General features: G+C 36.4%; 2 protein-coding genes across 7 annotated transcripts; one reads left to right on the top strand and one right to left on the bottom strand.

Moving 5' to 3' along the window:
• Positions 1-265: 265 nt before the first annotated feature.
• On the bottom strand, positions 266-16,163 carry LOC116844658 (SEC23-interacting protein-like). Of its 4 annotated transcripts, none has more exons than XM_032816498.1 (9): positions 15,773-16,163; positions 5,720-6,145; positions 3,736-5,354; positions 3,050-3,535; positions 2,488-2,662; positions 1,973-2,415; positions 1,419-1,785; positions 1,007-1,334; positions 266-938 (listed from the first exon to the last, which is right to left on the bottom strand). In XM_032816498.1, exons 1-9 carry the CDS (start codon positions 15,903-15,905, stop codon positions 671-673), a joined length of 4,245 nt encoding a protein of 1,414 aa, XP_032672389.1. In that variant the 5' UTR covers positions 15,906-16,163; the 3' UTR covers positions 266-670. The 4 variants fall into 4 exon arrangements, with proteins under 4 accessions (XP_032672389.1, XP_032672390.1, XP_032672392.1 ...); XM_032816499.1 differs by having other exon boundaries at positions 2,488-2,635; XM_032816501.1 differs by lacking the exon at positions 15,773-16,163 and adding an exon at positions 11,135-11,295.
• LOC116844660 lies at positions 7,819-14,859 on the top strand. Of its 3 annotated transcripts, none has more exons than XM_032816506.1 (13): positions 7,819-8,321; positions 8,602-8,690; positions 9,103-9,188; positions 9,271-9,417; positions 9,489-9,630; positions 10,570-10,788; positions 12,228-12,310; positions 12,409-12,714; positions 12,793-13,133; positions 13,245-13,404; positions 13,660-13,786; positions 13,858-14,031; positions 14,371-14,859. In XM_032816506.1, exons 1-13 carry the CDS (start codon positions 8,062-8,064, stop codon positions 14,556-14,558), a joined length of 2,322 nt encoding a protein of 773 aa, XP_032672397.1. In that variant the 5' UTR covers positions 7,819-8,061; the 3' UTR covers positions 14,559-14,859. The 3 variants fall into 3 exon arrangements, with proteins under 3 accessions (XP_032672397.1, XP_032672394.1, XP_032672396.1); XM_032816503.1 differs by having other exon boundaries at positions 7,820-8,321; positions 9,486-9,630; positions 14,371-14,858; XM_032816505.1 differs by having other exon boundaries at positions 7,821-8,321; positions 9,486-9,630; positions 12,796-13,133; positions 14,371-14,858.
• Positions 16,164-19,841: the final 3,678 nt, after the last annotated feature.

Raw genomic sequence — 19,841 nt, 5'->3', positions numbered from 1 at the left:
GTCGAAGTTTATATAATCTACAATTCTCTTAATCGAGTATAGACCGTGTATTTACATGTAATTCCATTCGCATATTTTCATTGCACAATGTCCCTATCCCCTTCAACATTCCACGCACATATTCAATCATACGCTCAAAAATTGTACACGGGCAAAAATTGTACAAGCGCAAACAATACGAATTTGTACTCGATGTTCAAGTGAGAAAGCAGATTGCAAAACGGAATCGTCGATTATTTATAGTTAGAAGTATCAATAAGTCAAGTTCTTATTCACACTCTCTCGTCATTAATATTTAATAACTGATTCTCTCCTATACAAAGCTCTTCGAGACAATAAATCGCATAGGCCGAACTCGTCATAATGTAATTATTATTTCACATATGTATATTGTTGATTAAAAAATATTTAATGGGAAAACCTATAAATAATAAAGAAATACATTGTTTGATTTATCTTTCTGCGTTCGATCTCTTAGTCTTAACTACAACGTTCAAATGCAATTCCAACGTCGGCTCATTGGTTTCGAATACAAATCGAAAATAAGTTGGTCTCTCTCTCTCTTTCTTCCCCTCTCTCTCTCTCTCTCTCTCTCTCTCTCTCTCTCTCTCACACACACAACGCGATTCGATCACTGCGGTACATAGTTCCGAGAAAGGCATCCCATTGATCACGATTTTGGTACAAAACCGGTCTTAGGTGGTGGACCGACAGGTTTGTTGGACATAGGTACTATAGGGTTCATTCCCCTAACAGGTGAGCAGGCTGACGGTGTTTCTACGTTGCTTCTGCTGGGCGAAAAGGCGCCTAAATTCAAAGAGGGCGAAGATGATACTCTCTCAATCGACATGGTCTGCTGAGGAAGCTGCGCATCAGTCTGTATGCCCATGGATTGGTACATTTCCTTTAGCATCAACAGCATAGTATCTTCGGATTCCCTGATATTAAATAAACGTTGATGAGACTAGTGTGCGACACGTATCTTTCGTGAAACGGATGTACTTACCAGTAACAAATGTGACTCGTAAGAGCGAAAATATATTCATTGATGTACTCAAAAGGCGCTTCTTGGAGAACGTAATCTATCCTTCTGCCACCGTTTAGTTTTCCTATTATCACGTCCGCGCTACCGTCATCGTTAATGCATTGCTCCATCTCGTTCTGCGATTGCTGCAACTGCTCTTCAACTACCTTATCGATTTCGTTCGCTAGAGCTTGATTGTCCGGTTTGTAAAACATGGACAGTTGAAAAATGGAATTCCACGTGCTTTTCACAGAATCGAGCACCTTTTGCTTCAAATCCGCTCCGACGCGTGCCATAGTTTCTTTTAATTCTAAATCAAGTCATAAATTGTAACATATAAGTACGTTTTCGAAAATTTAATGGCTTAACTTGCATGTTGCAGTTTCCTGCTCACCTAGATGCATCCTTTTCCTGCCTTTGTGGTGCGGTATCAACATAGGTCGGTACTTGCAGGCTTCGGGATTAATCAAAGATTCCACTCTGTAAGCTACCGGATCGAAGGGATGGAAGATATTGAAGAAAGCCGGACAAGTCGGAAAGACAAAGTCATCCCCAAGAGTTTCGATGCCTCGAACGGTTACGAACATGCCAATAGGACTGCCAAGTGCAAAGAAAGCACGTGGGTGAAAATTGAGTTGCGGATAATGTATGTAAGGTTGTCCCGTTCCTGCCACACCCATTACATAGCTAATCTTTTTGCTGAGACGTCTCTTTAGAATAGGCGCGAGCATTGGTTTAATGGATCCGACACTATCACTTTCCTGTAATAACGACAAATGTTTTCTTGTCTAAGTGCGTAAGTTGTAATTATTGTAAGAAACGTTATAAAGAAAGAAACATTATTGTAAGAAATATTATAAAGTTATTCGTAAAAACTAAAATAAAATAACTAAAATAAAATAAAATAAAATAAGGTCTTAATTTGTGTTAATACACAAATATACTTACTCCTTTATCACCGTCGTCGTTGTCATTTTCCTCTTCGTTTTCCTCTATAATTGGTTTCTGATGGCATAGCAGGTCAAACAGAATTAAACTGCCCAACGAGTGACCGCCTATGTATATTCCTCCGTCAAAAGTCGGGTTTCTTTCTTTGAATAACGCGTGCAACCTGTTCATTTCACCTCCGACCGTATGCATAATGGTTTGACAGTATACGGGACTAGTGTAGAAAAGTATGTCAAGCAAAGTATCATTGGTAAAATGCCGCAGCTTCGGAATACTCTCTAACGTGATAGCTTGCAACTTCTTGTCGATTCCCGTATCGCCGGAATGCAGCGTCGCATGCCAGGAGATTGGCAGAACCTCAATCCTATTTACAATACCTTGTACGCTCGCGGTGCGATAATGAGACTGTACTAGTTGAAGAGATATACTTCGGAACTCATCGACTGCGACAAAAGAATTTATGTAAACGCTCGAATTTTATGTAACCATAATTAAAATATTTTCTAACAACTTACCAACTTCTTCTACGGTGCGGAACTTCAGGTCACAAACACTACCTATACCATGAACGAGGAATAGAAGATGATCTACTTTCTCAGGTTCACCTTCGTCTATATTGAAATCGCTAACTCCCCTTTTAACGACTTTCGGCTTGTTCGCACCCTGTAAATATGTACTGTCCGCTGAATCCTATAGAAATTAGGACGGACCATTTCAAACAAAACCATGCATACGATATTAGGAAAAAAACGCGTACCTTTTTGATTGAGAAAAAAGTTGATTAGACAAGAAATCAAGGTAACTTAAAATAGCAGCATCAATGTATTCTACCAAATAAATATAAGTTTTAAAGAATTTTCATTTTAACGAATCAGTATGCAATAAAACATAACTTTAGCAACGCTGACAATGTAGCATTGTTAATTAAAAAATTTAATTATAAATTACGAAGCAAAAAGCGTTTTTTTAATAAAATGTAATGCGCCATTAGTATAACTTTCAGCATAACTTTGTGTGAAATAAATATTATAATATAACATCAATAAACTTTGTTACATTTATGAGTTGTTTATTTACCGTACTATTCCCCCAAGATTCTGACAAATCGGAAGGATTCGGTTGTGCATAATGAACTTGAACTGTTGCGCTATGGAAGAGAATGTATTCTCCGTTATTCAGTTCAATTCTTCGGTTCCAGTCATTCGTCATGCACGCCAGTTTATATTCCTCCTCAAGTCTCGTGGCAGTTTTTTCCTCGTACGGAACGTATTTGGATTCGACCGGTCCCATATAGAACCAAGAACATCGTCTAACTTCGTTAGACGTTCCGGTCCAATAGACGGGCGCTCTCTGACGACGCATGATGCTGACATCGTAACGGCCGCCATCAGTAGCTACTGTGGTTTCTGTCGTAATTTCGCTAGAATTGTGGACCTCCTCTAACTTTAAGCTGTCCTGCATGGAGAACGGATGCCATAATATTTTGGTTTCCACTTCCTTACGATAGAACCAATGATGATACACTGGCCTGTACTGTACACGTTGCTCAGAAGATCCAGAAGCCTGCAAACATTTCATTTTCATTAATTACATATTGCTGTGTTTCCAGGAAATACGCTGAAATAGGATGAAGCGATAAGAATAATTCTGATTAATCTATTAAATCATTAAATCATCTATTAAATCATCAATTATTCCAATTATTCTATATCCTATTTATTTGCAAAATGAAGTTTTCACATAGAGGATATTTCATGTCTTACCAAGTTCTGGAAACTTGGTGGGATGGTATCTTGTACAGAGCGATTGTTTAGCGGATTGGTCGACATTTGAACAGGACTAAGTGTGGCAGATCCCGTTGGTTCAGGTACTGTTGTCATAGAGACAGGATATGCAGTATTATTTTCGTGAACGCCAGAGAGTTGCTGAGACCCGCTGATACTCTCATAAAGAGGTGCAATTTGACTCGGTTGCTGTTGTGCGGGATGCTGGTTGGGCGTATAGAAAGTCGGCTGTTGGAGTAGTTGACTCTCCGCAAAGTCCGCAGGATTGTAAAATTTAGGGAGTGGTGGTCGGTCGGGCGTCGATTGATTACTGGATGCAGTACTCCGACCGTTCGTCACCGACTGAGCGATGGGTGGATTCAAATTGTTCTCCTGAGATGAGGGAGTCGGAAATCGATCTGCTATTGATTCGAAGTATGCTCTCACGGATTGCTCCGTTGGTCTCGGTGGGACATAAGGAACGTTTTCGTTCGAAGGTTGTACGAACGATACGTCATTCAAACTTGACTTTTGATCCGCTGGTCTATCTGTCTGTTGAAAAATAGAACACGATATAGATGTCGGTTGAGAATAATGTTCAGACGGATATGCGTTCGACTGAGTCACTTGGATATCGGTTACAAAGTTATTATCGGCTTTGTACACTTCCGGACGAGTCACTGATAGCGCCGTCGATTTTTGACCAAGGAACACGTCACTCAAGGTATTACTTGCAGAATGTACGGTTCTTTCCGGAGTGTTGTTTGACTTCGCCTCGTTTGGTCTTTCGATGAAGTCGTTTGCAGCTTGCGGCGTCTCGCTTTGCTGTTCACAGGACTTCGCTAATTCGGTGGTGACGTTGGATGTACTTTCATCAATTTCCGAGGAGGCTTCGGAAGATGTTTCATGTGGAAAGCTTCTTTCGCGTTCTTCAAGTATATGTTTCAATTTCTCTGTCACCTGAGCTGCTGATATGGGTATAAATTTCGCGTCAGTCTCTTCTGAAGTCGATGACAGCTTAATGACAGGTTCTACCGTCGTTTCTGAGATGTCGTCTTTCGCAAAATTCGGCGGCGAATTTAGCTGATTAGAGCTTTTAATCGCGACTACCTCTTTATCTGTATTAGACAACGGAAGATCTCGATTCAGGTAAGGGACATAGCTGGAGAACGAGACGTTTGCCGGAGTATTTTGCGGTGTTGCTGGTTCCAGTAGCCGTGAAGGTATCGGTTTAGTCGGTGACGAAGTAAATTGCGACGATGCAAGCACAGAAGAATTGTCGTGAAAAATCGTCTGATTTACGGACGATAAAGATGAGTTATATGCCAGTCCAGTTGGACTAGATCGAAACGAGCTATGAAGAGAGCTGTTACGAGATAATTGCTCAAACGTTGGAACTTGCTCGTTCGAAGAACCGATTTGCTGCTCACTAATATTCTTATTTTGCGAGAACCCCTCTGACTCGTACGGATTCAAAATGGTCGGTGGTGTAGTATATATATTTTGAGACGGGAAGACCGTTTGTACTTCTGGATATGCCTTCACGCTGTTAGATGTTAGATCAGGCGGCGGTACGTACTTCGGACGTCGTTGATTCCCAAGTCGATAAGAATTTGGAGCTTCAACAAGAAATAATAAATGTTACATATAAATGCAACAGATAAATGGAATAAGAACTAGTCACACGTAAGCACAAGCATTAAATAAGAAATAAGAAATTTTATATATAAATACAGCAGATAAATGGAGTAAGAACTAATTACACAAACGTTAAATAAGAACTAGTTTATGTGTGTCAGCACTGAACTAGTTTTTTTTAGTACATATGCCAGTCATCATATTTCTAGTATACGTCAATGTATGAACAATAAAAATTAATCGATTTTCTTGCAATCGTGTTATATCATATTGTCTACGTATCATCGAGTTATTTGTAGTTTTAAGATATAATTTTCTTATTTATAAGCTAATTCTAAGCACTTACCAACTGCAGATGCACTAGGTGGAACCGTAGATTGCGGAGGAATCGATATAGTACCAGCAGGAAATTTTGATGTATCTATATTTGAAATATTGGTTGCTAAGAATCCTGGTGCATATGGCTGAGAACCTTGACGCTCTTGTGAGAGTGCGAAAGGATGGAATTCCTGTGCCGTTTCGCTAATATTCTCGGCCGTCTGGTTTATTTGCGCTCCCGAAAAATCGTTTTTACTCGATGACAATGACAAGTTTGGCAAGGAAGAGAAGATCGATGTGAAATATCCCTGTCTCGCCGGCTGATTCGCCGTGTCTTTACTTTCGTTTGGCTGGCAAGATGCATTCGTAGAAGAATGTTCATACGTGTTTGACGAGGTTTGAGGCTGATTATTATTGACCGGCTCCTGTCCTACGAAGTTGTCGAGTTCTGCATCTGAAAAAAAATGACTGTTTAGTCAAGTAATTGTTGCTATCATGTCTCCATTCTTTCCATTCCATTCATTCCATATGTTCATTAAAATATACAGGGTGTCTCACACTCTCCTCCATTTTGTGGGAACGTAGAACAGGTTACGGTGAACATAAAAGTCCTATATCGTTTTGCGATATTCACAATAATTATCGAGATATTAATTGTAGAAAATTTGTGAATAATCATGCAGAATATGGTAAATGAGTTATAGTAGCGATGACTGCCGTCATGTACTTATACTTTAGGTCAAATTGAACAAAAGAGTCCTCTATTATTTTGCAAATAATCACATAGATTTTTAATTATTAATTAAAGAAGATAAGTGCATTATCACGCAAAATCGTGCAATAATCTTCTTTAATTAATAATTAAAAATCTATGTAATTATTTGGAAAATGGTAGAGGACTTTTTTGTTCAATTTGACCTAAAGTATAAATATACGACGGCAGTCGTCGCTACTATAACTCTTTTACTATATACTGCATGATCATTCACAAATTTTCTACAATATCTCGATAATTATTGCGAATATCGCAAAACGGTATAGAACTTTTATGTTCACCGCAACCTGTTCTACGTTCCTACAAAATGCTCGGAGGAGAGTGTGAGACACCCTGTATAACTTATTCTACACAACACGCAAACTCAAACTGTTACTTAACAATAGCGATAACATAGTGATAGCGATAACATAGTGATAGCGAAAACAGTAATAGATAGTGATAGCGATAATAATAAATTGCAGCAATTTTTACATACATATATTTTCCAGAAATATATCCAAGAAACGAAATAATTATAACAAAAATATATCTCTTTGTGAAATAATCTTACATTATTTTTACAGGATAATATTTCTACTGAAATGAATAGTTCAAAAAATTAATAAAGACGTCTATTTGATCATAGATATTCTTGGCTAATCGGGTGTGTTCATAAAATATTCTCTCCTTCTAGGATGACTAGATACCCCGGCGCATTATTCACTATCTGTCAATATTGGACAGGATACAATGAACGTAAGAACCAATGACGAAGATGATAGGAGCCGACTGATACATCGCGCTTCTACTTTCGCTTTTTTTGTAAGTGATTATACGAGCATCCTGACAGGTTTTATATCGCCAATGTTGTTACGTTAACGTATCCTGTTTATGAACGTAAATATTCAGGTTTAAGTGTAATTTATGATGATTAACAACATTAGCTGCACGAAATGAGAGCTACGAAATGAGAAGTTCGTTTCAATAGTTCGCAAATACTTCATACTTGTGCGTCATTCGCTATATCCGTACACACTTATCGGTAATACTTGAGTAGAACGAATAATTCATAGCGATGTAAATTGTGTTGTATTCAAATGTGCGCAATAACACTTGGTGTTTTTTTAAAAACTTTATAAAGTTTATGTCCAATATGATTCACCAGTATTCAAAGCATACTGAATTGTGCGCATAAAGAAGGTAAATGTCGTTCTATTAATAACAAATATTAATAAATTTTACCACTTTTCTTGTCATATAATGTCAGATATCGAAAAGAAGATACACCATCTCCCGTAAACACAGCTCATACATGGATCGACGTAAAATATTTATGCACAAACATTTAATCCGAGATTATAACAGGATATTAGATGGCTGGTATTTATAAATTGTAGCAAATCTTGAGATATCGCGCTTCGTTCATAAGGAGACACCTTCGATTGTGCAACGACAAACGTTGACGCCCAGATTTACCTTTTCATTTGTGTTATCGTCAATGTAACTGACGATACGTTACTCCTCTGTAAACTTAAGCGAACGAAACTTTATAAGTACGCCGCACACATTTTTGCGATGGTCTTTCGTTCGACTTTCCTCTTACGCTCGCGGTAATGGAATTACGCATGTTCTGGTTTATTGTGATGTGCATTCTGTGTGTGTGCAGAGATGCAATCGGTGAATCAATATTTACGACAGCTTTCACATCGATTAATAACGCTTCTCAATTCAATGACAGGACAAAGGACGCGCAAATCGAACGATTGATTCAGATGCAAACAAGACCGATTGAAACTACTCGGAAAGATGACAAGTTTGATTTATCGGTAAAGACGAAAACTTTGAGTGGATTTAAAAATGTGACGTGTTCTAGGTATGTTAATATAATTTTCAAGTGAAATTAATAACATAATTATATGTTATTTAAAGATGTTGCAAGGATCGAATTTATTAATAGACACGTATTTAGGATGACAAAATTTTAGAATGAATCCTATTTTCACAATAAAATATAAAATTGGGTTTTTTTCAAAATGAGGTTTCATAGATTTTTTGTTACATTTGCGTGTTATTCTTAACTAATAACTTTTTGTTATTTTATAAAACGTCTTCTTCGGTGTAATAAACGAATAAAGAAATGTTTCTGTTGAAAGATACTGCATAGAACAGCTGGGAACTGGCAAAAATCCGTTTGAAGATATTAATCTCTTTTGGTCATTCGCCGGGAGCAAAAATGAAGCGGGTAATAATCTCAATTTACTGATGTACATAAATCCTTTTTTTTCAAATTACCAATGTTATTGATGTTGCTTATCAGATCTGACTGCACATTGACGTAAGTGGGCTTTTGTAAGTTATGTTGTTGCCGTTAGTTATTTTGAATTACACATTTTAACGATAATAGATAACGCATTATATCATTCGATATTTTTAAAATCATATTACAAAATAATCATGCTTGCTGCAAGAAATAACGACAGTAACTTTACTATAAAGAATACGTGCTGAACACAAATACAAATTCTATAAATATCTTATATGAAAGTTGAAACATCGACGAAAATATCAGAATCTTTGATGAGATTTCAATACAATTTTGTTTATGTAGAAACAGATGTATATATAAATATATTTTGTGATTAACATTGTTTCAGATCATTTCTTTTTGAGAAAAAACCCAAAGTTAAAGATATCAAGACATGTTAATAAAAGTTTAACGGATTTAGACAACAGTTGCCAAGTAAATTGTTTTCAAGGCACTTATGTCATTTTTAAAGTAAAGGACTTATTTTTAAGAATATGACTAATTGCTTTATTTATAGATTTATCTCTATCTGGATTGTGACATTATAAATATGAAAACAAGTCCGCTTAATCAACATGAAAATACTGATTCGAATTTAGAAATTAATCATCAAAGCGTTGAAACCTTACAGAAACTTTTCTCGCGTTCCGACTCGGAATTTTTGGTGAGTAACAGAGGAGGGATATTATATTTATACAGTAAGAAAAATCGTAAAAACCGTATGTTTTACAGCAGAAGAAAACATTGGCACACAATACTAATTTGAGTGGATACACCGAAATTAAATTCCATATAGACGCCAGTGTGATGAAAATTATAATTAACATTCGGGGAAATCTTACACGCGCAGCCCTAGCTATACCTACAATACCGAGAAGTAAGTCTCACGTCACTTTCTTCATGTAACAAGCCAGTAATGTAATGCGAAATCAATAACATCACGTTCAAGCCACGTGTTTCACAATATATCTATTGTATCGGTTAGTTGCGACACGGCTAAAAATAGATCATTGACGCATCAATTTTTGATGTCGCGTCACATATATTTCCAAAAGACAACTTTATTTTATATTCTACTTCTAAAATCGGAAGAGTAAAACAAGTATAATAATGTCTTAACTTTACACAAATATAATACTTTTTATAAAATAACATTGATTGTGCAGACTAAGCAATGTATCGCGTCAAATATGTAGTAATGTCCTCACGAAAGATGTTTCTTTCAATGTTTCTTTTATTATCCATTCATGGAATCATATTCATTGGAAATTATGTAAACATTTAACATCACATCAAAGAAATGTGTGTCATGCAACGATTAAGATAATACAAAATAATTAAATAATAAAACATGAGAAAGTACCAGTTCTACGTTTCTATGTTTATTTTGTTTGCCGTAAACTGTAATACACCGGTTATTTCATTAACGTATACACTTTCTTGATTATTAAATACATTTCGTCGCACACAGAATCACTATCTTTAAACTCAATTCCGTCTAACCTCCGAGCGTCAAGGGCAGTATCGACCGCATAGCTGCTTCGTTCGTACTGCTCGCATCGCACTAGGTGACCACGTTGCACGTGATTTCGTCCTCGCATTAAATGACTATTAATATTCAATCTTTATCTAATATTTGCAATGTAAAGCCGTAGACACGAAAAATAAGTTTCAGGAAATCGAGAAACAAAATATCACATTTTTCCTCATCAAATCGCGATTCTTTTATTATCGTTAAATTTGACCCACAAGCCATATCAACAAGATGCCTAATCCAGAAACAACTTTTATTTCTTTGTGATTCACTCGTTAACAGACAGAACGATGCGGAGGCCAGGAATAACGATGTCGTTGGCACGTACATACGATATGAAAGGGGTGGCGATCGACGCGCGCAACCCTCCGCCAGGTGGCTACCTGATGAAACTAACGGGGGTAGAAAATTCAAAGTACAACTTCGACGTAACCGGTTACTTCGGAACGAGCGAGAGAAATAATACGAGGAACGAAATTATCGACGTCAAGTTCACGAGCGGTAAGCGAAATTGGAGGTTTAAGTGATAATTATAAGTTAATATAATGGTGTATACGATTATGAAAGTTTATCTGATGTATTTAAGAAATAATTCAACTATCACGCGAGTTCGTGCAATTTCTGTGCGTTAATGTAACACACCGATTCAACTTAGCATGAAATAACTAACATCTAACATCGGCTGTCGTCTTTAACTTCATAACTGTCTAAATAAAAAGGATTGAGAATTGAATCAGCTGCGTGTAAACCAGTCATGTTAACAGCACTAAGTTGCACTAAATGCAATATCATGCAAAATTATAAGTCAAGCAGAACAATATTTATCTCGCAACTATTCTTACTTTACCGCGACTATTCATGAAGACAAGAGAGATTCGCGCGTCACAATGTTGCAGCTCGCGTTTTTCGCAAATCAGAATAAAGGAATCACTCACTCACTCTTATCTGCACGCGAATTCAGCCGCGAATCAGCCGTCAGCGAAACGCACGAGTTGCACACGCGCTCACGCGCACTCTCACGCAACTTCCAACCTCGTCGTAACACGACAGCCGTCTGACAACTGCCAACCCATTGGTTTCTGGTCCGCGAATACACAAGATTATGCAATTTACTCAGTGGCCTTTGATCGCAGTTCTCGCATCATCCTTCTCTTTCATTCGCGTCCAACTCGCACTCTGACGCACATCAACTCCCTGAGGAAGTAAAGTAGAGATTCAATAAAGTTGCTTGTTTCACTTTTCATCTTAACGCCTTTCTCTCGTTTCCTCTCTCTTTCTCTCTCCCTCCCTCTCTCTCGAAGACGTCAACCGGCCAAAAAAGGCAGCCACTTCCGATCGCGCGAAGACGACAATTTATGGACGTTTCTTGTAGGTGCGATATACACAGCCATCGAGCACTCGGCCATCGAGTTTTTCGAACGGTGCCAACGTTATTATTATCGACGATTCTATTTTTAAACGATCCACTAAATATGACGGCTTTTATAATCGCGCATTTAGTAAAATTTGTTAATACGGTCTCTAAGTGACGATTATCTTTTTAATGTCTTCATCTTTCCCGTATGAAAACTCAGGCGATTCATAATCAATAATTATGGCCTCGTGTTACGATTTTTAATTATATTCCTTTCTTTCGTTGCGACAAACGTACAATTACGACTCCAACGTGATAGGAGTCCATTACTTTCATTTTTACATCAACGCGGAAAGTTGGATGAATGAGCCTTTGAAAGAGGAAGTTCTGCTTATACAATCGAACAGCGGAGTTGATTGAATTTCCGGGAAAATGTTAGGAACCTCATTTAGACATTTTTTAGCAATTAATAACACATAGCTTTCATATAACAAAATAATTAATAAAATACATCGCTATGTTGCGAAATATATTGTTAATCATTTTTATTGACGTGTAGAATTAAAACACTTTAATTGGATGTTAGGTAAGGATTATACTTCACAGAATGAAGCAACAGCCATGACAACTTTTTTTGAGAAACATAATGAATTCGATAAAATGAAGAAAGTAAGTTACATAAAATAGTGTGTAAAACATCTTTATGTAATACATGATTAACCTTCCATATGTAGCCTTTGAAACATGCTTCTACTGAAATTTTACAGGATATCCACGAGGACATGGCCAATAGCCAAATAAATTCAACATTTGAAATAAGACCTGACGTGAGTAAAAAACCGAAGTTCGTGTATGAGAGATCTGCAGATATCATGGATGCACAAGCAAATACTGATGCAGCGATAACAGATGATCTTCCTGATACGTCACCTTCTTCACTTGAAGCCATCGTAATGAAAGACATTATTAACGATTCTGCCCTATCTAATAATTCCTTAGTGAATTATGGTGACGTCGGAATTCCGCAAAATGCATCAAATAAAGCAATGTTCAACGGAAGAATGCTTGCTCTGGTCAGGCATATAAGCATCAAAGTTCTACGTTACTTTAACCTATAGAAAAATGCTAATATAGATCTTTATTTTGAACAGCAGCCGGGAAGGCAGGAACAGAAAATTCAAACGCGATCATCCGAAATCGTCTCATTAAACGAAGACATCGATATGAATGTCAAACCATTCCTTAGTAACAACGTAACAATAAAAACAATAAAAAATCAAGAACTTTCAACGAGATTGGCAGAGAATAAGGAAGACATTTTTAGAAAAGAAAAAATACTGATAGAAGTGAATCCCGAGAGCAACTTAATCGCTATACCAGGAAGAATACACACAATATTTTTCGATTTGACGAACAATTGCGTTCTTACAGTTAGATATGCAGTTCGAGCAACGAGCTCATCATTTAGGATAAATAACATACGACCTATGTAGTACGTAAATCAATCACTAAATAACATTACGAAATAAATCGTTCGATTTGTTCGATTATATATTTTTTCTCATTGTTCTAATCGATGCTTACTTTCGTAAATCTGCAACAGCGTATATTTATATCCGGGACAGACAAGTTATGTAGCCGTGGATATTATTGTGCCGACAGGAATCAGACAAGATACAGTGAATACGCTTACATTGTTTGTCGATGGTACGGAAATATCGGAAAAAACGGTATATGTTTACATTCAAAATCCATATACAAAGGTAAGTGGAAATAAGACAACTTGGCAATTCCTAAGCTTTGGAAATTTACATTGAACTATAAATTTCTTAGTAAATTTCGATACAAAAATCAGAAAATTTTACATATATCAAATAATATAATAAAGAGAAAGGATAGTGTGCAATATGAAAAAGGATATTTGTATATAATACTTTTTAATTTTACATTTGTACTAGATTGTATACTTTATGTTCGCTATCTAGATTTTATATTATTTACAATTTGTTTTTTTTTAGATAATTGATAATGTGAGACCAACAATCGAATATTCGTTCAATAGCAATTGCGCCGGTAATCTAAATAAAGATCGATGCGACAAGACGTTTTGGAGTGCTGACGTCACTATTCAAGATCCCGATTCAGGTAACAAAAGTAAAGAAATAAGAATTGAAAATATAATCACTTGTGCATATTTCTTCTCTACTTTTATACAGGTCTAAAGAGCGTAACATCAACTCCGAATAGGATATATCCACGTTCTGAATTCATAAGTGGCACGAAAAATTCTGTAACATTTTATTATTTGTCCACATGCTGCTATACGACAGCTACCGTTACAGCAATTGATTCGTTAAATAATGAATATTCCCGGAAAATAGATGTCACAGGTAATAACACAAATGTATAAATGTAACATATATATAAATGTGAACATGATTGTACGAAAGTAAAGACGTTAATAATGCCTTTCAGTTCCAATCGAAACATTTGTATTGAGAAGCATCTAATCTAAATTTTTATGCATTATGACTTAAAACTGAATCTAACAATTTCATAACAATACCAAGTTAATAAGAAAAAGCAGTTTCGAACTCTTTAATCAACACTCATGACATGTATGTTTAAACACATGTTTCATCCAGAGAAACCGGAACTGGGAAACATTATTAATAAGCTTTTACACAAAGGAAGGTTAAATGTCAAGATAACACTCAATATTTCGATAGAATGGGACAATCTATCTCAGGGGGAGATAGCTGCTGTCGTAGTTGGTGCATTATTTCTTCTCCTTCTACTGATACTCCTCATTATCGCTATAGTCTATTGCGTTCGCAAGAAGAATAGTCACGATTTACCTTACACACAAAGATATGGCTCTAGACAACCTCCCAGATCCGAAAGAACGAGTTTCTAACAACGTCGTCGTAGAAATTAACCACATCATTGGATTGAAATTAAATCATAAATCTTTAGAAACATTATACCTGTCATTATACATGTCAGTCTGTATGTAAGTATTTAATAAATTTCTACATAAAATACACCTGATCTTACAAAATATTAAGTGCAACTCATTACAACAATCACATGCTTGTCATTAAAGAAAAGAAAACTCGGAGCGAAACTAAAAGGAACCTAGTCTTTTACGAACTGCGCTTTAAAGACAATGTACTTAAATGTTTACGCTAGACGTACTTTATTACGTCTACAGAAATAGCTTATACAGAGAAGAATATACAAAAATCTTAAACAGTAAAAGTTGAACAGTAAATTAATTTAATGCCAATCACAATGGAGAAATATTGAGATCATTACTGCAATTTTTAAATTTTCAACTGAAATATTTATACTTCATTTATACTGCTTAAGTTTTTGTATCTTTGCCATCGATCTTTTCTGTTTACATCACAGAAATCTCAGACACACAACTCCAATGCCACGACATGACTCCTTCACGCTGCATAGTCATGTTACGAGCCACAATCTTACGATCTTGTGACGAAAATAAATGAAGCAACTTCGACGGTATTTGACGGGCTTCGTAACTTTCCAATACAACTTAACTTTGCACAGACTTACTCGTTCAAACCGGTCTAAAGTTCATTAACTAAGCTTAAGCGTAGGAAGGACTACCTTTCCTCCTATTTTCGTCGCAAAACCCGCTAATTTAGCGGGTCTGAGAATCGTGGTTCACACTCGTAAAGACCTTTGCACAATGCTAGGCTACAGGCAATAGAAATAGGCATTAGCCAGTAGGAACAGGGAATAGAAATAATTGACCAATCCGAATTCCTACTCCCTGTTCCTATTGCCTGTTGCCTGGCATTCTGCAAAGGCCTTAACGTTCGATACTAGAGTCAGGGACTTTCACCATTGCCATCGTCATGTCGCACGTTCCTATAATACCAACTGCACAAACAACGATGGAATAACAGATGTTTGAACACGACTGTATTCTAGCCACAAGCGTACACACGAAATTAAGGAGAGAAAACGAAAGTTATCCGTTGGTGAATCTTACTTCAGAATCAATCATCATGCAGTTTTCTGCGTTATTGGATCAGACAATACACGAAATTCGCAAGATGTCGAGCCCCACCCACGCTCTTTTGTCGAACTCAAACTCACCGTCCCGGAGTACGGCGGGAGTTGCAGGTGTGACAGGCATCAACAATGCATTCTCCGTGTAATTCTCCAACGGAAAGCCCGGACCCGCGGCGGACAGCAACGGGTTTTTCACTTTACGCGATGAGTTGTTCATGCTCACGGTGATGTCGAACGCTACAAGGTCTGCGCTGGCACTGCCATTAGAGACTAAACGAACACTCTGACTCGAATGCACTTTTAAATCCCACTTCAAGACGAAAACCTGTAATCTTAGAGTCCACGTAAACACAAACGTCTATCACAGCTATTCGATAAGTAGACACGTCGCTTCGTGTAACGTCCGTTTGTGGAACACTTCCTGGAACTTGACTAACTGAGCTGATAGTCGAGTACGTTTAGGAAGATTTGCGTGTCTGCATTGGTATTACACCCAGAATATCGAAACAGCATCTTGAAGAACACAAGATGGCGTTAAAATTTGAATCTGCGTAAACATCAGTCGGCCATCAATAAAATTCGCACAATACGATGTTAATTTTATCGATTGCTCTTATACAATTGATCTAAATGTCATCTCGGTATCATTATCATAATTAAAGAAATATTTAAAAAAGATATTAAAGACTAATCTATACTATACTAATCTTTACTAAAGAATTTCTTTAATAAACGTATTTTACGTATGTTACCGGTGGCGCCGAAGTCGTGCACCTGTCTGCGAGGTTCGAACAGATGGAAGTGGATGTAGAGTTGCTGCGGTACTGTGAATAGTTTGAGAACCGTAGACACAAGTTAATGTCCCTATGCAAACAACATTTATGGACATCTATCCTTAAAGTATAAAAGGCTGTTGATTCTTTTATTTTTAGATTCATTTTTCATTAGCTTTACCTTAATAATTCTAGGTATGAAATGTTGAAAAAAATCGATTAACATCCTTCTTCTTTTTATGTAACAATATAACGCGCGCGGCTACTATATTTTTATATAATTTAAAGAGAGCATAAAAGAGAAAAATATAACTATAAAGCATGTTGTTAAAAACAACAGGCAACAAAAATATACTTTAGCGATCAAAGATAATGAAGGTTTCTATTTCAGTGGCTGTCAGTCTGGTTTGACTTCTAAAAGGTCTTACAAGTTCCACTGTGGAAACACGATTGTGTTTATCTCAACTCATGATAACATTCATCTTGACCTTCTCGTTAAAAAAAACTTAAAAGTCAAAGTCATAATATATTAAAGAACATTTAAAAAATTTTTATATAATCAATATATCTTACACCAATTTTCGCTATGATAATTTCAATTATTAGTTCCCAATAATAAATACATTGCATAATATTTATTGTTTATGGTATTAAAGATACTATTTTACACAATTATGAAAAATTGTAATATATTATATGATAGATTGAAATATACGCTGCAAGTAATCACTTCAAGCATATTAAGTACGAAATAGTGACACTGTACCAATTACAATGAACGATATATAATTGTATAATTGCTTCTACACCATTAAATTATATAAATATTAATAATAACATCTAAAATTATGAAAATATGAAATTGTATAGATACAGTAAATGCGAAAATACATTAACAATTAAAACGTTATTTATTTTAACGCAATACATTCGATAATATTTCGAAATAATAGAGTTGCGTTTGTTGTATAGATTCTCATTAATCGAGAATTACTTCAATCAACGTGCTTGGACTTCCGTAGACTCATATAGCGAAAGATTAAACGCTGAAATCCGATTTTCGATTTAATCCTTTTTAGCATGAGCTTACGCAAAGGTGAAGGTATTAAGACTTCAAAGCGCAACGTAATTAGCAACATGTGATACAAGTATTAAAGATTCGCCTGTCCTTTAAATGGCAAGCGAAACTTCAACCCTTTGTACACCCAACTTCCCTCCGATAATATCAGTTTATCAACAGATTTATTAGTTGTATTTTCTTAGGAAAGGATTAACAAAAATGTAAAATGTATAAACATTGAAGAACGTATATTCAAGTATCAATTAAAAAAAAGGAATGTATTAGTAATAATATCATATTACAATCTTTAATCTACGAGTGCATAGCTTATAAATCAAGCGTGAAACGACAACGTACGTGAGATCAGCCAAAAAATAATATTCTTTGATCCCCTGACGTCGCCTCGCAGATGACATTTCTAAATAGCCCTCGGTTGTACATCCTCTTGTCCACTAATCTGTTTAATCTGTCCCAAAATGAAATAGTTGCGATTCTTTCGATGGCACCCTTCGAATGTACAGAGCGACGCATGTTAGCGGGAGAAAGCACTTGACCCGAGAAAGGGTCGCCTTTGGAGTGGTTTACAACAGGGGGATTATATTTGGGGCAAAGTGACTGTCGGGGACACGATCATCGTCTCTGTAACTAGTCGCGTTGGGCAAGTCCTGCGACTTTTTGAACATCGAGTTTTTCAAGTGCTTTATTTTTAGCTTTTGAAGAATCTACTTTACAAAAAAAATTTTTTTGTTTAAATGTTCCAACCTAGAAATTTTATTTACAAGTACCACAATATCTTCGTAACTTGACATAATTACTGTAACAATATATATATAATTCATAAACAACTTCTATCGTTTATACCGTCTACTTTAATAAAATTTACAAAGTGTCCATCAGCATTTCATAAGGTACTCGTAAAAACGTTGACTGTGTCTGAAGCAGAATTCTTCATAAAGTTTTCATGAAAAAGACTTTTATCTACGCTACTTAGATCTACATTGTTATGATGTAAATCAAGAAATACGATTTCAAGAATCACGATTATATCTTATAAAATTAAATAATATCTTACAATGCATAATTATACGACAAAATATATCTCTATTCTAATAAAGTATTTATTCCTCGAGTCGCAAAATTCCACCAAATTCTCCAGTTGACGTATAATCTGAACATATCAAATATTGTATATATACATGGATGGTACATATATATATATATATATATATATATATATATATATATATATAAGTGTGTGTGTGTGTGTGTGTGCAACGACGTTTTCGCGAATATGCCACATGCCTGCACGAACAATACGAGCCGCAACGTTCCTCTCTTTCTCTTCCTCTTTCTGTCTCCCTCTTGGCTTTTTTGACTCACCTACGCATCTCCACGCCCCCGCGTTCTTCTGGGTATCCAGGCAGAACGAGGGCGGCGCGGGCAGGGTGCTGACTTTTATTACCCCGTCTGATGTTATGAATGCGACCTGTACGCAGCCCCTCGGGCGTACATTCCCCTTCCGTCGTTCGTCCTGCATAGCGGTTATGCTTTTTACGGCATGTATATTCGTGGTCATGATTAGTGACGGCTACGAACATACGACGCGAGCCCCGTTTAGCCGAGTAGCCGAGCATCCCCAAGTCTCGATTAGTCGCCGCACGGACACGAGTTATAAATATTTGTGGCGCAATGCGCAAAAAGGGTATCGACCGACCGTCCGATATGCAGCCAATCAGCCGCAAATAGTTGGATATATTCGTATAAAATATCGTATTATTTTTTATATCAATTTTTTGAACGATTTCGACGGAGCGTTTTAATTTCCATAAAAGCTGGACAAAATTCAACACAAGCACCACTTCAACCACGCGCATAAAAGCGCCTTGATCGCGCTTTGATCGTTCAAATTGACGAATTACACTCTTGTCAATACAAACAATTTCGACACGCTCGTCAAATTATTTAACTTAATTAACATCCCCAATAATCATCGTATCGCCCTAACATGCGAGACACATTATGTGATATTGTTTAGCAAAATTTTTAAATGATCAATCAAATGTTAGAATTATTTTATACAAAATGTCATACTATAGGACATTGTGCAAAATATACACACACATCTGAGTAAATTCAAACTAATCAAATATTTGGAATATTTGTTCGTAAGATTGTTCGTATCCACTACTACTTAACGCGCGGATGAGATAGCGTTATTAAAACAAATCACCGTTATTGAAGTTTGTCGTGTGCGCGTATGAGGATGATTATCGAAAATCATAATATAACGATGGTGATGGCTGTGTATGCGCAGCTGTAG

Source organism: Odontomachus brunneus, unplaced genomic scaffold (assembly GCF_010583005.1).
Source record: "Odontomachus brunneus isolate Ranch 3 - 2012 unplaced genomic scaffold, Obru_v1 Obru_scaffold_044, whole genome shotgun sequence".
Lineage (NCBI taxonomy): Eukaryota > Metazoa > Arthropoda > Insecta > Hymenoptera > Formicidae > Odontomachus > Odontomachus brunneus.
The sequence above is the reverse complement of the archived record's forward strand: the minus strand, read 5'-3'. Positions and strand labels throughout refer to the sequence as shown.

Excerpts from the sequence above, each read along its gene's own strand:
- LOC116844660 (XM_032816503.1), top strand. The coding sequence starts at position 8,062 with ATGGAATTACGCATGTTCTGGTTTATTGTGATGTGCATTCTGTGTGTG. Across the intron at positions 12,715-12,792 it reads ACGGAAGAATGCTTGCTCTG|CAGCCGGGAAGGCAGGAACA; the intron begins GTCAGGCATATA and ends TATTTTGAACAG. Across the intron at positions 14,032-14,370 it reads CCGGAAAATAGATGTCACAG|AATGGGACAATCTATCTCAG; the intron begins GTAATAACACAA and ends ATATTTCGATAG.
- LOC116844658 (XM_032816498.1), bottom strand. The coding sequence starts at position 15,905 with ATGAACAACTCATCGCGTAAAGTGAAAAACCCGTTGCTGTCCGCCGCG. Across the intron at positions 6,146-15,772 it reads TCCCGCCGTACTCCGGGACG|ATGCAGAACTCGACAACTTC; the intron begins GTGAGTTTGAGT and ends ATTTTTTTTCAG. Across the intron at positions 5,355-5,719 it reads ACCTAGTGCATCTGCAGTTG|CTCCAAATTCTTATCGACTT; the intron begins GTAAGTGCTTAG and ends TTCTTGTTGAAG.